This window comes from Clytia hemisphaerica, unplaced genomic scaffold (genome assembly GCF_902728285.1).
Source record: "Clytia hemisphaerica strain Z4C2 unplaced genomic scaffold, Clytia hemisphaerica genome assembly, whole genome shotgun sequence".
NCBI classification, from domain to species: Eukaryota; Metazoa; Cnidaria; class Hydrozoa; order Leptothecata; family Clytiidae; genus Clytia; species Clytia hemisphaerica.
The window spans coordinates 22,472-35,132 of record NW_027104542.1 but is presented as its reverse complement, the minus strand read 5'-3'; the positions used below and the strand labels follow the sequence as shown (position 1 = coordinate 35,132).

The window sequence follows — 12,661 nt, the reverse complement described above, 5'->3', positions numbered from 1 at the left end:
GGTGACCTTTCTATATAAATAATTCAGCGTAAGATTTATATTTTTTTATACTTCTCAAAGCAATGCATGTTTTTACGTGACGTTAGGAACCCACTCTTAGTCTTAAGCGTCCGTTACTTAGCTTACTTTGAGTGGCCATAAGGAAAATATCTTCTTTACACTTGAAAAAAGAGCGGGTTTAGATTTTGCATTATATACATACAGATGCTTAAGCTCGTGCTGAAGTAACTGACATTGTGTTGTAATGTTGAAATAAAAAGATCATTTGTAGCCTTTTAAAGCAAAATATACTTTGTAATGTGTAGGTCGGAACGGACATTGGTTTTTGATAAAAGTGTTTTTGATATCGAGACAGATGGGATCTTAAAATAAAATCAGGAAACTACATAGTCGCCGTTGCCAAACAGCGTTTTATACTCTGGTACAAGTCCACCCCCCCAACGGTTCAAGAAAGAACCCTTTCGGTGTCTTCTTTTAATAGTAAAATTCTCAAAACCCCCCCCCCCCCCTTGAAAGGGGGGGGCACCATGACATATTTTGATGAAAGAAAAGAAACTGGTCCATAAATCCTATTTTGATATGCCGATTTGTATGATATTCGAAAATTAGTCGTTTTCGGTAATGAAATAGTAATGAAAGTTTTTTTCTAACCAAAAGTCATAATAAACAATTCTGGAGGTATTCTTGCAGGAGGTTTAAGCAGTTAGTACAAGACACTATAATGCCTACTAACTGTAAAATACGATGTTTTTTTGAAAGTGTCCTCACAAAATTTCATTTTTCACGCAGCTAGTTCAAAATTTGGCAATTTTTTAGCAAGGGACCGCCCTTTTTTGCAGTTAGTACGTACCTGAGTACCAAGTGATTTCATCCAATTCACATGGCACACCACAAAGGTACTAACCGGCATAGTGTCTTGTACTAACTGTTTGACCCCTTGATTCGTATATCATCCATGGTTAAGATTTATAAAAGCGTTCTTTTTTACAGGACTCAAAAACTACCAAAGTTGCTTCCAGAGTTTGAGACATGTCAGCAACTTCTAAACGGTAAGCCACCTCATTTTTCCTTGAAATTTAATTGTTGTGAGATCATTTTGACGTATGTAGCCACATTACGTCTTTTCAATGGTGATTTATACGATTCACCGTTTGAGGTATGTGATCTAATACATCAGCTATCAAATGTTCTATCGGAGGATAGGAATTACAGTGACGTGGAAACGGTTTTTGTATTTTTTATACAAAACCATCAAGAATTGGCTGGATTAAGTGAAAAACATTTAGATGAATGTTTCAAAGATTTATCGTATTTTTTCGAATTAAGTCGAATGATAATGTTGCACGCTTTATGTGATTTTCATAAAAAATTGAAAAAGTTACGAAAATTGGTTTCCTTGAAGAAGGATGACCCTAAAACAGAACTTTTATGTAAATTATACAAGAACATTAAAAAGTTGTATTTTCTATCCTGTTTTTGTAATGAGAATGAGAAACTGGTCAGGGAGTCTGGAAAAGAACTTTTGAAGTTGTACAGAGTGAAACAGAAAGATCGGCTTGACTTTAACGAACATGTGCAAGATATTGAAAAACATAAACATCATTTGAAACCCAAAGTCGCCGGACATAAAAACGATGGACCAAACGTTTTAATCGAAGAGCTGTAACCTGCTACGGTAATTTTCACTGTAAAAATGAGTACAATAAATATAAATTGCATTTTAATTCTAATTACATTTTAGTTTAAACGATAGATGATGAACGTTCTTCATAGATAATATCAGTTTACTTTACTGTGTTACGAATTATATGTTATGACAAATTTGTTATAATAAATTTTGGTTTGAAAGTTTTTTCTCACTTGACGTTTATAGATCCCCTTCTCACAGACCCACTGGAAAAAATGGCCAAAATATTGTCCCCAATTGAAAATAATACTTTTAACTTTTGTCCCCGCTGAAAATAATCAGATAAGCAAATCCTCACTACAAAATATTATGCTATTTTTAAAATCCCCACTGAATTTTCATGCTTTAAAAAAATGGAACGCGAATCCCCAGCCATAAAAACATGGAAATATCAATTCCCATCTGGTATTTGAAAAATACCTTGGAATTTTCCCCACATAACCTTTGAAAACTACAATTGACGTCGGAATATATTGGCTATTTTGGGTATTTCAACGTTCTTCTTATCCTTACGGGCGGCGCATGTCGTGGATCGGACCATATGTGCCCCCCTGTTCTTTCAACTGATGAAAGATGAAAGTCTAAATAAAAGCCAAAAACCTTATGTACAAACATAGAAGAAGACCTAACAAACTAAACTTATAACCAAATTATGAAATTTTATTCAGAAAGCTTAACATTATGGTGATTTTTGGGGATTTTCTCTTGTTTTTGTTTTTTTCTTTTCATGCAAGCTTTCCTGTTTTTGTGAAAGCTTTTCTTTTCCAAGCTAATTATTCTCTCACCTTCCCACAATCCTACGCAGTTTTTCTTCATCGGAGAATGTCGAGACTGAACTTAGCAGCAGAAAGATTTTTCAAAGATTGCTTCGTAATCATTCATAGGAAAGCCTTACTTGAAATTTGATGTATTACTTTTCAATTTTACTTCATTGGTTCAAAAGTTATGTTCAAAAACCTAAAGTGTCAATTTTAAAAAGTTTCAAAAAAAGGCTTCTTTTACCAAAACATTTAAGTACAAAGTCTTGTTCCTTGTAACACTCTTTATGTTTTCTTTATCTCTATTGTCTTTTTTTACTTCTGTTTTTCCCTTGGGCATAAGCAAGATGCAGAAGGCTTTAACTCCAAAAAAGTTTCAATATCTTTCCAAGAGTTTCCGAAAGTTTTCTGTGTGTGCATCATCGTTGAGAAAGGTGAAGAAGGTGAAAAATGCCTTGTTTCAACTGTTACAGCCTCATCTTGATTCACCCTTCCGGTATTTACAGGGATGCTTAACCTTGAAAATAAGTGCTTTTTGCATAATGGAAATACATTTCCTTAAGCATATAATCGTTTTGTGTCCCTATTCATTACAATCAATTTAATACTCTCGTTTTTCACCTTTTTGACGAATGATTCTGAAACAATATTTGAAAAATTTCTTTTCTACTGCCTACAAAATCAAATCAAAGAGGGTTACTTATTTGTGGCACGCCCGGTATTCTTACAACATTCAAACTAGATTTAACATGTGATACATACATCTAAAGCATAAAATGACATTTTTGAGAAAGCGTTTAACTTTACTGGGGATAATTTGCAATTTACAGTTAAAAATGCTCTGAAATGGCATTCCTAGGTTTAGTAGCCAAAGTCCATGATAGTGATATTCTTAGCATTATTCTTATTTTTTTGGCAATTTCATCATGGAAGTTCTTATAAAGTGTATTCTTATAAAAAAGTGTGTAGGTTTGTATTCCATTTTAGAAAGACTAATGACTAGCAACAAGAGTGGGATAAAAATAAGTGTTCCTTTACCGTTGGATATTTCTTTTTGTTTGTCTTAATAATGATATTTCTTGTTTAAAAATAAGTAATTTTTTTGAAAAGTTATGAAAGGTTTGGATCAAAGGTTTTATTTTTACATAAGTGTTCCCGTTTCATATTATATTATGCTGATATAAGCAAAAAAACTTTTTTCTTTTTCTTTTTCTGACCATTATTGCTCCACATCCGTGTCAATCAAATGTGAAAAAGCTTTTGAATTAAAATTGATAAGTAAGCAAACGATTTCACTCTTATTTAAAAAACAAAACCTTTAAGTCTTTCGAGTCCAGACCAAATAGAAGGCTTGAATGATTTGTGAGTTTGAGCCCTGAATTGAACGGTTACATGTTTTTTATAAGCAGAACGCTTATGAAGATATGAAGGTTCAGATTTTTAGATTTTTTAAGTATAACATAAGCATCAACGCCAGCCTGAAATATCGTCAATTTTGTTCTTTTCTAACACACAGTTAAGGGCTCTGACAATGAATTTTTAATATTTGCCACGTACAAAATATAAATTTCTACTTGATGTAGCCTACAAAACTGTAGCATGTTATACATTTTCTGTTAGGCCAATTATCCTTGAGTCTGAAAATTTAAGTATCTCAATGAAAAAATTTGATGAAGAAGGAAATTAAGACTTTTGCGAAGAAGAGTATTTCAACTTTGAAGAGCTTATTTTCGGCGAAGAAAAAACATTTTGATTTTTTTTTGCGGTAGGTGATGGTGTATCTTTTACCGGACTAAAAGTATATTTTCGGAAAATTTTTCTAAAAGCTTATTTGTCTCAAAATCTTGAAAATAGTGCTTTTTGACCAATTTTCATCCCAATTTTTCATAGAAAACAGCCATAACTTTTGATGCCTTAATTATAGAAAATTTTTCCGAAAAATTTAAAACAGTTCAATTCTTTGCGGACAGTTTAAAAAAACTTCGAAACAAAAAGGATAATTACCCATCAAAACTTAGCACTTTTTATAAAAGAAATGGTAATGGTATCATATTATTAACGTCTTTTTGGACCTACCCCGGTGGGGTAGAGGTCCTTTAAATTAACCGATGTCCGTTCGTCCGTTCGTCCGTCTGTTACCAGCTTTTCTCAGTATTGGCTCATTAGTTTTTTCTAATTTTTGGCACAATGATGCAAAATGGCAATGCCCAAAATGTGAAGAAGCCCGATTTTCGAAAAAAAAAATTTTCCGGCCAAAAATGCCGGAAATATGCCGGAAAAACTGTTTTTTTGGCATTTTCTCGAGATTTTATCATTAGTTTTTTCTGATTTTTTGCTCAAAGATGCGTATTAACAATGCCCAAAACATGGCTGGGTCCAATTTTTGAGAAAAACTTTTTTCCGGCTTAAAATGCCGGAAAACGCCGTTTTTCTGGATTTTCATTGGACTTTTTCCTTATAATTGGTTGTTTTTTCATTCAAAAACATTATTAATAGCAATACCCACCATTAAGTATGTTTTAATTTTCAATAAAATTGATTTTTGAAGCCGGAACTATTTAAAAATCGCCGGAACAACCCAATTTCGCCGGAAAGACCGTATTTCTTGAATTTCTCGAGCTGTACTTTATATTTTTTTATGAAATTTTGCACACTGATGCAAAATGACAATACCTAAAATGTGACGGAGCCCGATTTTCGAAAAACATTTTTCCTGGCCGAAAATGCCGGGAATATGCCGGAAAACCGTTATTTTGGCATTTTATCGAGATTTCATCATTAGTTTTTTCTGATTTTTTGCACAAAGATGCGTAATACCAATGCCCGAAACATGGCCGAGTTCGATTTTTGAGTAAAATTCTTTTCTGGCCGAAAATGCCAGAAATATACCGGAAATCGCCGTTTTTGTAGATTTTCATTGGACTTTTTCCTCATATTTCTTTGTTTTTTCACGCAAAATCATTATTGATATCAATGCCAACCATCAAGTATGGTTCAATTGTCAATAAAACTAATTTTTGATACCGGGACTTTCTAAAAATCGCCGGAACAGCCGAATATCGCCGGAAAAACGTTTTTTCTTGAATTTCTCGAGCTGTACTTTATATTTTTTCATGAAATTTTGCACACTGATGCAAAATGGCAATACCTAAAATGTGACGGAGCCTGATTTTTGAAGAAAAAGATTTCGGCCAAAAATGCCGATAATATGCCGTCAAAACCGGTTTGTTACCATTTTGTCGAGATTTCATTAATCGTTTTTCTCGATTTTTGCTCAAAGATGTGTATCAGCAATGCCCTAAGTGTGGCCGTTCGGATTTTTGAGAATCATGTTTTTCCGGCTGAAAATACCGGAAGTATGCCGGAAATCGCCGTTTTTGCAGATTTGAATTGGGCTTTTTCCATAGATTTCTTTGTTTTTTCACTTAAAAAAGTTATTGATAACAATGCCACCATCAAGCATGATTCAATTGTCAATAAAACTTTTGCAATTTTGCAACCGGAACTTCGCTAACCGCTATATTTTCTTAATGATTGTTTTTCTCCTTATTGCTATCTAAGTTTCTTCATCAGGTAGGTCCATTCAGCATGTTGCTTGTTAAAGTTCATAGCGTCATTTTACTTAACTTTTTTTGGGAATTTCTTTGAGAATTTATGAATACCCTAATCTTTGTATTGATTGGATATCGGGCTCGGAAAAAGAATCAACAAAGAATTAGTGTTGGTTTTCTTGAGATGTACTGTACTTAAAAGATTCATTTCTATTGAGTAGAATTTTTTCTTGTGACTATCTTTCCTTACTTCCAGACCCGGAGGGTATAAGGTTTACGAGGTGACGGGTACGTCCAAAAATCGAAAATCGACCCTTTTATAGAGAAAAAAGTGGCGTTTTTTAGACCCTTAGAGGGACTTTTCTCAAAATTTTTGACGCTTTTCACTCGACTTTTGTCCAAATTTTGGAAAATCACGACCCTTTTGAGAGAGGAAATGTCGATTTTCGTGAATTTTGTACCCCTTTGAAAGACTTTCGAGGGTGTGAAAAAGGGAACTTTATGGCTCCCACATACCCAGCACCCATTTTGTCTAAGTACCCCCCGGGCTTCCAGAACAAAGATGATTCCTTCAGAGGTTACAAATCCTGTCTAAACCTTTACTAAATGATTTAATTGTAATTTTCATTGACCAACTAGTGAGTGTCGTTTCGCTTCTGCCATATTTGTCCTTCATAGCCCTTGAATAAAAACCCTAGTTGAAGTCTTATTATTTTTATCCTGTGTTCTCTCACTTTCTTTTTTTTATTTTAGCATAAGAACTTTAACATACGGTACTGTGAGAGGATTAGGAAAGGGTGTCGTTCACCCATAATGACATCCCCTTCTCACAGACCCACTGGGAACCCTTCCCACTGGCCCTTTTCACTGGAAATATTGTCCAAAGTATTGTCGTCGGTCGAAAATTATCCTCCAATTTTTATCCTCATTGAAAATATTCAAATAAACAAATCCTCACTGCAAATGATGCTTTTTTCCTATCCCCACTGAATTTTCTGACTTCAAAACAAACGATTTGAAATTCCCAGATATAAAAATATGGGAATATCAATCCCCATCGAGTTTCAGTCCGTTATTTTCATCCTCACTGATTGAAAAAAATCCTACCGGGTCTTCTAGAAGGGGGTGTATAATTACCAAAAATTTTAATATAACCATTACACTTCAAGGAAATTCAAAGCTATTTATATTAATTTTCAACATAATACTGTTTTTCTGTTAAATTCTTTTTGGTGGTTTACTTTAGAAAAAAAATTCTTACTACAAAAGATGAAACAAAAAAATGAAAATGAAATATCATTTTTAAAGTTATAGAGCACAAGATAATGTCATGATGGTATTGTCCATTTTAGCACTTTATTGATTTGCGTTTACACAGATGTTGATGCCAACATTGAGTTTAAACGGGGCGCTCTTTTCCAAATATTCAACCGTAGCGCTGAACGAAAAGATGGGTCCAAAGCAAAAAATAAAATCGGGTTGATAGAGGAATTAGCATAACGTAAAATTTCTGCATGGAATGCTATTATCCACATGTAAGGAGGTGGTTTCCATTTCATATCTTCACCAAAATACCATAGTATGGTAACGATAGTTGACGGCAGATGTGTCATAATGAACACCATCAAGATCCGCAGCATCCTTCGACACACTTTCGCCCTCTGTAACATTTTCCGCATTGTTTTTTGCATCTCTTCCGGTAAATCTTGTGATCCGGGTATTTTCCGGTGCCATAAATAATTCATGGCGCGTCCGTACGCGATTGATGAGACGGCAACGGGGATGCCGTACGTCAATACTAAACCGGCGATGACGTAATTTTTTGATTGTTCAGGCGTCCATCCAAATTCGTCGCATAAGTCTTTACCGCCATAATTTTCGACCCGGTTTACAACGAGTTTCGGCGAATACGTTACGAAAGAGAACGTCCATATAGCTAACATAGCGGTGATGCAGTGTTTTTTCGGAATGTTTGATCCGTAGGGTTTCGTCAATACAATATACCTGAAAAAATATATATTTTCATTTGATTAAACTGCAATAACAGAAGGATTAATATTACAAAATAAAAAGGTTTTTTTTTTCGGGATATAATAGACTCCCAGTTATTCGAACCTGCAATTGCAAATCTGGCGAAAAACAAATTTTTAAGTTATTCAAGGTAAATTTTTATTCCCCTTGGAGCTTCGAATAACTGGGAGTCTACGTTGTTGTTGTCGTATCACACTCGCCGTAGTTTCTCTCTATAACCCTGAACGGCTTTAATCCCCGCGCGATATTTTTCCTGCTCGCAAATTATTTAAAGAAGATAACATTTTCTCCAAGGTTTTTTAAAGCCAGTGGCTCAAACCCAGTTCCAATGGTTGATGAGGTGGTAAAAATGTAAGTATTTTTTAACACTTTTGAACACATTTTGATGAAACAAATGGGAAAAAGGTGGCATAAGTGGCATAAATGGTGCTGAAACAAATGGACCCAGAGTTACATTATCATTTTTATTTAGAAGTGTCTAAAATTTAACTTCAACTTAACTTTGACGTTTGTGCATATTGTGCACCTTAGTTAGCTTTTAGGAGCTCGTTTAACATACCAATATACGAAGGACGAATATGTCGTCAGAAGGCCTATTTTTATGAAATATCTTTCACAGGTTGCAATAAAATTGATACCCACGCAAAAAGGAAAAGTTCTTAGTGAAAACTTCACTTGTCACCTTCCTACTACTTCTTATTGTTAGTATACAGTAATGCTTCCAAATATAGGTGTGCTCACAATTGGGTTCCACTCTTTCGTGACTTTAAAACCACTTAGCTAACTGGAAACCCGTGAATTATAAGAACTTCCTATTTGTAACCGTCAAAAAAAAAATTGTGTGTCTTTTAATTTTGACTTTCGTGGATTTTAAATTTAAAGGAAAACTGTGACCAATCATTCCTCGTCGCCAAGAGATATTATTACGTTAGTTATAAGTCAAAATAAAATCCAAGGATGAGAATTTCTTTTGTCGCATATTCTTGACTCACTTTTCTTTTTTGGAAAATAAAATAAAGTCTCGCTAATTCGAAATCGAACGGTGAATCTAATTTGTTCGAATTACAGAAAGATTCGAATCAAAGAAAGTGTTTATTGAGGGTTTCCGTTTGGAAGGGACTGAGAATTAGTTCGAATTATAGAAATATTCGAATAATAGAAGTTCGAATTAGCGAATGTCCACTGTATTCCAAAAAGCTAATAAAATGACTCTTTATGGTGTAGTTCTTTTGTTGTTGCTGTTAACACTGTGAAAACTAGTTTGACATTGACGATAGGTATCAAGGGACCTTCGGTGATTTTTTTTCATTTGGCAGAAAATTGGCCTCGCTTAACCTCTTTTTCGAAAAGCTTCTAAGAAAGAATATTGATGATGTTCTTTTCATTGGCTAAAGTAAAAGAATACGACAATCAAAACATTGAATTTGAAACCAAGTCGCTTTCGTTTTCAGGCAAAAAGCAACGTGGTTTTGAATGGATCGATTGTTACAAGTAGTTAATATTTTCACATTTGCCATACATGTTTTTTTTTTTCAAAGCAAGTGTCTGCCCCTACATCAGGCTCGCATTATGCTTAGCATTCTATTGTTCTCAAACAATAGAGCCATTGTTTAGGTACCAAAAACTGAGCCTGTCTATGCTTATAAACGTTATGCTTATAAAAGAAAAAACATGTAGCCCTTTGCATTTAACCTAAAGTTACAGATAAAAAGTTAGTTTTCGTGAAGAAGTTGAGGTTTGACTGACGTACGGCTTATAAAAAAAAGGAAAAAATAAAATGAGAAAATTGATTCACAAGTTAGCGCTGATATGGCCTCCCTCAAATTACGAAAGACACTTGCTTTTCTTCGTCTTGTTTTTTCGGTGAAACTATTTTAACAACTGTCCTTACTGGCCCATATATCTCCCACGCTCTATTCTTTTCGTTTTATCTTGATCATTTTTGTTGTCTTTTTTAGGTCTTTTTTGCCATCCGAAGTAATTTATTTATAGAGTATTTTTGCAGATTTCAAAGATATTTTCTCGACATATCAAGTATTCCGTCTTTTACGTTATTACAGGCCAATTAAGTTCAAAGATCCAAAATATTCCTTGGTTTAGATCAGTCAATATAGACTATAGAGGTCCCTATCTTTTATCAAAACAGCAAGGGATTTCTCAGAATTATTCAATTGAGTAAGAAAACGTAGACTTTCCAGTAAATGTGCAACCTTTTTTATTGTGGCAGCCTAACCGTATATTTCCTTAAACGCGCGAGGTCTTTAATAACTTTTTTTCGACGGTACTGGTGAAAAATTCGTGGTTAATTTATCATAACTTTGCGTCGTTTTAAGATGGCGTTTTAATGATGAAGTAATAATTGCACCTTTTGCAAAAGTTGTAAAAATCTTTTTCTCTGTTTTACTACCATTTTTCATCTACCTAGAGTCCTGGTCTTTTTCCGCTGTTTGAAATTTTTACAACTGATATCCAGGTCTTCGCATTTGCAAATTTGCCGTACTTTAACAATAATCCCAGCAAAAAATGATACTTCAGCCAAATGAAAAGAGAATACCTTTTGAAAATTAATCCACTGTCTTGTAGATTTTTGATTCACGGACTAGTTTTTGCGTAAAAAAGTTGCCTGTTTCTAATTTGTTCTCTAAAGTATTAGTTTAAAGAACTTTCCATAAACTATAGAAATACCCGAATTGGGAGATCTCATTATCAAGCGAAAGTCCACAATTTAAATGTAACTTTTTGTGGTAGTTTGTTATCGTCTGTCACAGGGAAAGTAAGCGTGAGAAATGATATACGCGCAGAGTTTGTAGTCGATACTGGTAGTATTCGTAAGAAAAATTACCGCGGGACAGCTTCGACAACCAAATCTGTAGGCTGAAGATTCGTTTGGGATGTAAAAATCCGATTTTTATCCTCAGACTTTGGGCTTATTTCTTTGGTAATGGAGTCTATATAACTCGAACAGACACGAGAACGCAAATTTGTTCGAGTTATGGAATACTAGGCATTGTTAACACTGAAGAGACCAGAAAACTTGTTCGAGATAAGCAGACATTCGAGTTGTAGAGATTTCGAATTAAAGAGACTCTCTTAGACCCGGGGGGGGCACTCGATTCCAGAACGACCGTACGTGCGGCCCAAAATTAGGCCTTTCAAATCGGACCCTTACGGTGCAGAGAAAATCTACCCTTACTGTACATTTTCTTGCAAATTTTTGACCATTTTATCCTAAATATGGTCAGATTCTACAAATTTTTCACCCTTAGAGTGCACTTTTTCTCATCTTTTCTCATTTCGACCCTTACAGTGTACTTTGGGAAGTTTGCAAAAGGGACCCTTAAGGGCTGTACGTACGGTAGGTCGTTTACCTTGAGTGCCCCCCTCCCCGGATCTTAGACAATAGTATATTTTACAATGATCCCTGCCTTTTTAGAAAAATCGCTGATTAAGATGACGAAATTTACCTTTCTATTGCAATGCCCATGAAACTGTATATAGAAGATGTGATTGTCGTTCCTTGCAAAAATGGGATAGCTTTACACATTACCAAATTCATAGTGGAAGTCTTATGGAGTTCTTCAAATAGTAGATTTGAAGTCATACAAATAGCGCCAACCAATAAGTCTGCGATTGCGATATTAAGTAGAAAGTAATTTTTAGTGTGTCTAAAATCACGGTTTCGTAGCATGGTGATTATAACAATCGAGTTGAAAGTCACACACGTGACTATCACTATAACGTATAGAATGATGCTGTATAATTTGATCATTTTGGCTTCCGAGTTCACACTTTCCACCATAAAAATTGAGTTACTGCTATTATTGTTGGCCATCATTTTTTTATTGCGTACGGCAATAGAGAATGTATTTTCCAGTCACTGTAAACGTCTGACGAATGTTTAAGATATTAATGAATTCTGTTCTGTTTAGTGATTTGTTTGCGTGTTGACCTTCTTTCCTTTCCAAAAGTCGCCTTTCCATCAAAACATTTATCACCCTTTTGATTCGTGTGTCTTTTTTTATCTTATTAAACCATCGAACCCTCTCCAAAAATATTCTTTTACTTTTGTTGAATGTATGTGACACAAGAAAATATTATATTTAAGATAAAGACAAGCCAATCATTTATCTCTTTATGATGTTGCTAGATGTAGTGGTTTAAGTTATGGTCTGTTCTTCACAACGACCTCGCATAAATATAGAAAATATAGACTTAGAGAAAAATGACCGCACTAAAAAGCTTTCTATTGATTAACTCCTCTTAAAATTTCTTGTCTTCTTGTATTTAAAGAGCCTTCTGGAAGAGTTTTTCTTCGACAACAACAAAAGTTGAAGACAATAAAGACATTGAAGACAAAAAAAGAATCAAGGATAGAAAAATGGAAAAATAATAAAAAAAGAACAAGGAAAAAATAAAAGGTATTAAAAAGAGGAATTTAACAATAGAGGTCATTCTCATTTGTTTTCAATCCCTAGGTTATCACCTTCTTCTTATCATATGGACCTACTCTTATAAAAATGAAAACTAACTTTTGCTTAAAAGAAAAATAATATGCTCATAATTGTACGCCTTCTATTGTTGATTTTGAAGAACTAAAGGCCGGTCTCCACTTGCGCGCGCTGCGATTGCACCTT

At 34.3% G+C, this 12,661-nt stretch overlaps 2 protein-coding genes across 2 annotated transcripts in view; one reads left to right on the top strand and one right to left on the bottom strand.

Moving 5' to 3' along the window:
* The window catches only part of LOC136822594 (uncharacterized), a gene marked incomplete in the record, with an annotated part of 5,515 nt that extends 3,785 nt beyond the window's left edge, over positions 1-1,730 (top strand). Inside the window, 1 exon segment of the mRNA XM_067078855.1 lies at positions 991-1,730. Within this exon segment, the coding sequence (XP_066934956.1) occupies positions 991-1,666 (676 nt within the window).
* Positions 1,731-7,315: 5,585 nt separating this feature from the next.
* Positions 7,316-11,994, bottom strand: LOC136822593 (orexin/Hypocretin receptor type 1-like). The gene is made up of 2 exons (XM_067078853.1): positions 11,492-11,994; positions 7,316-8,000 (listed from the first exon to the last, which is right to left on the bottom strand). Exons 1-2 carry the CDS (start codon positions 11,860-11,862, stop codon positions 7,367-7,369), a joined length of 1,005 nt encoding a protein of 334 aa, XP_066934954.1. The 5' UTR covers positions 11,863-11,994; the 3' UTR covers positions 7,316-7,366.
* Between the last annotated feature and the right edge of the window lie 667 nt (positions 11,995-12,661).

Bases quoted from the DNA above. Each gene is read 5' to 3' on its own strand.
- LOC136822593 (XM_067078853.1), bottom strand. From the start codon at position 11,862: ATGATGGCCAACAATAATAGCAGTAACTCAATTTTTATGGTGGAAAGT. The intron at 8,001-11,491 runs GTAAATTTCGTC...ATATTTTTTCAG, and splicing joins ATGGGCATTGCAATAGAAAG to GTATATTGTATTGACGAAAC.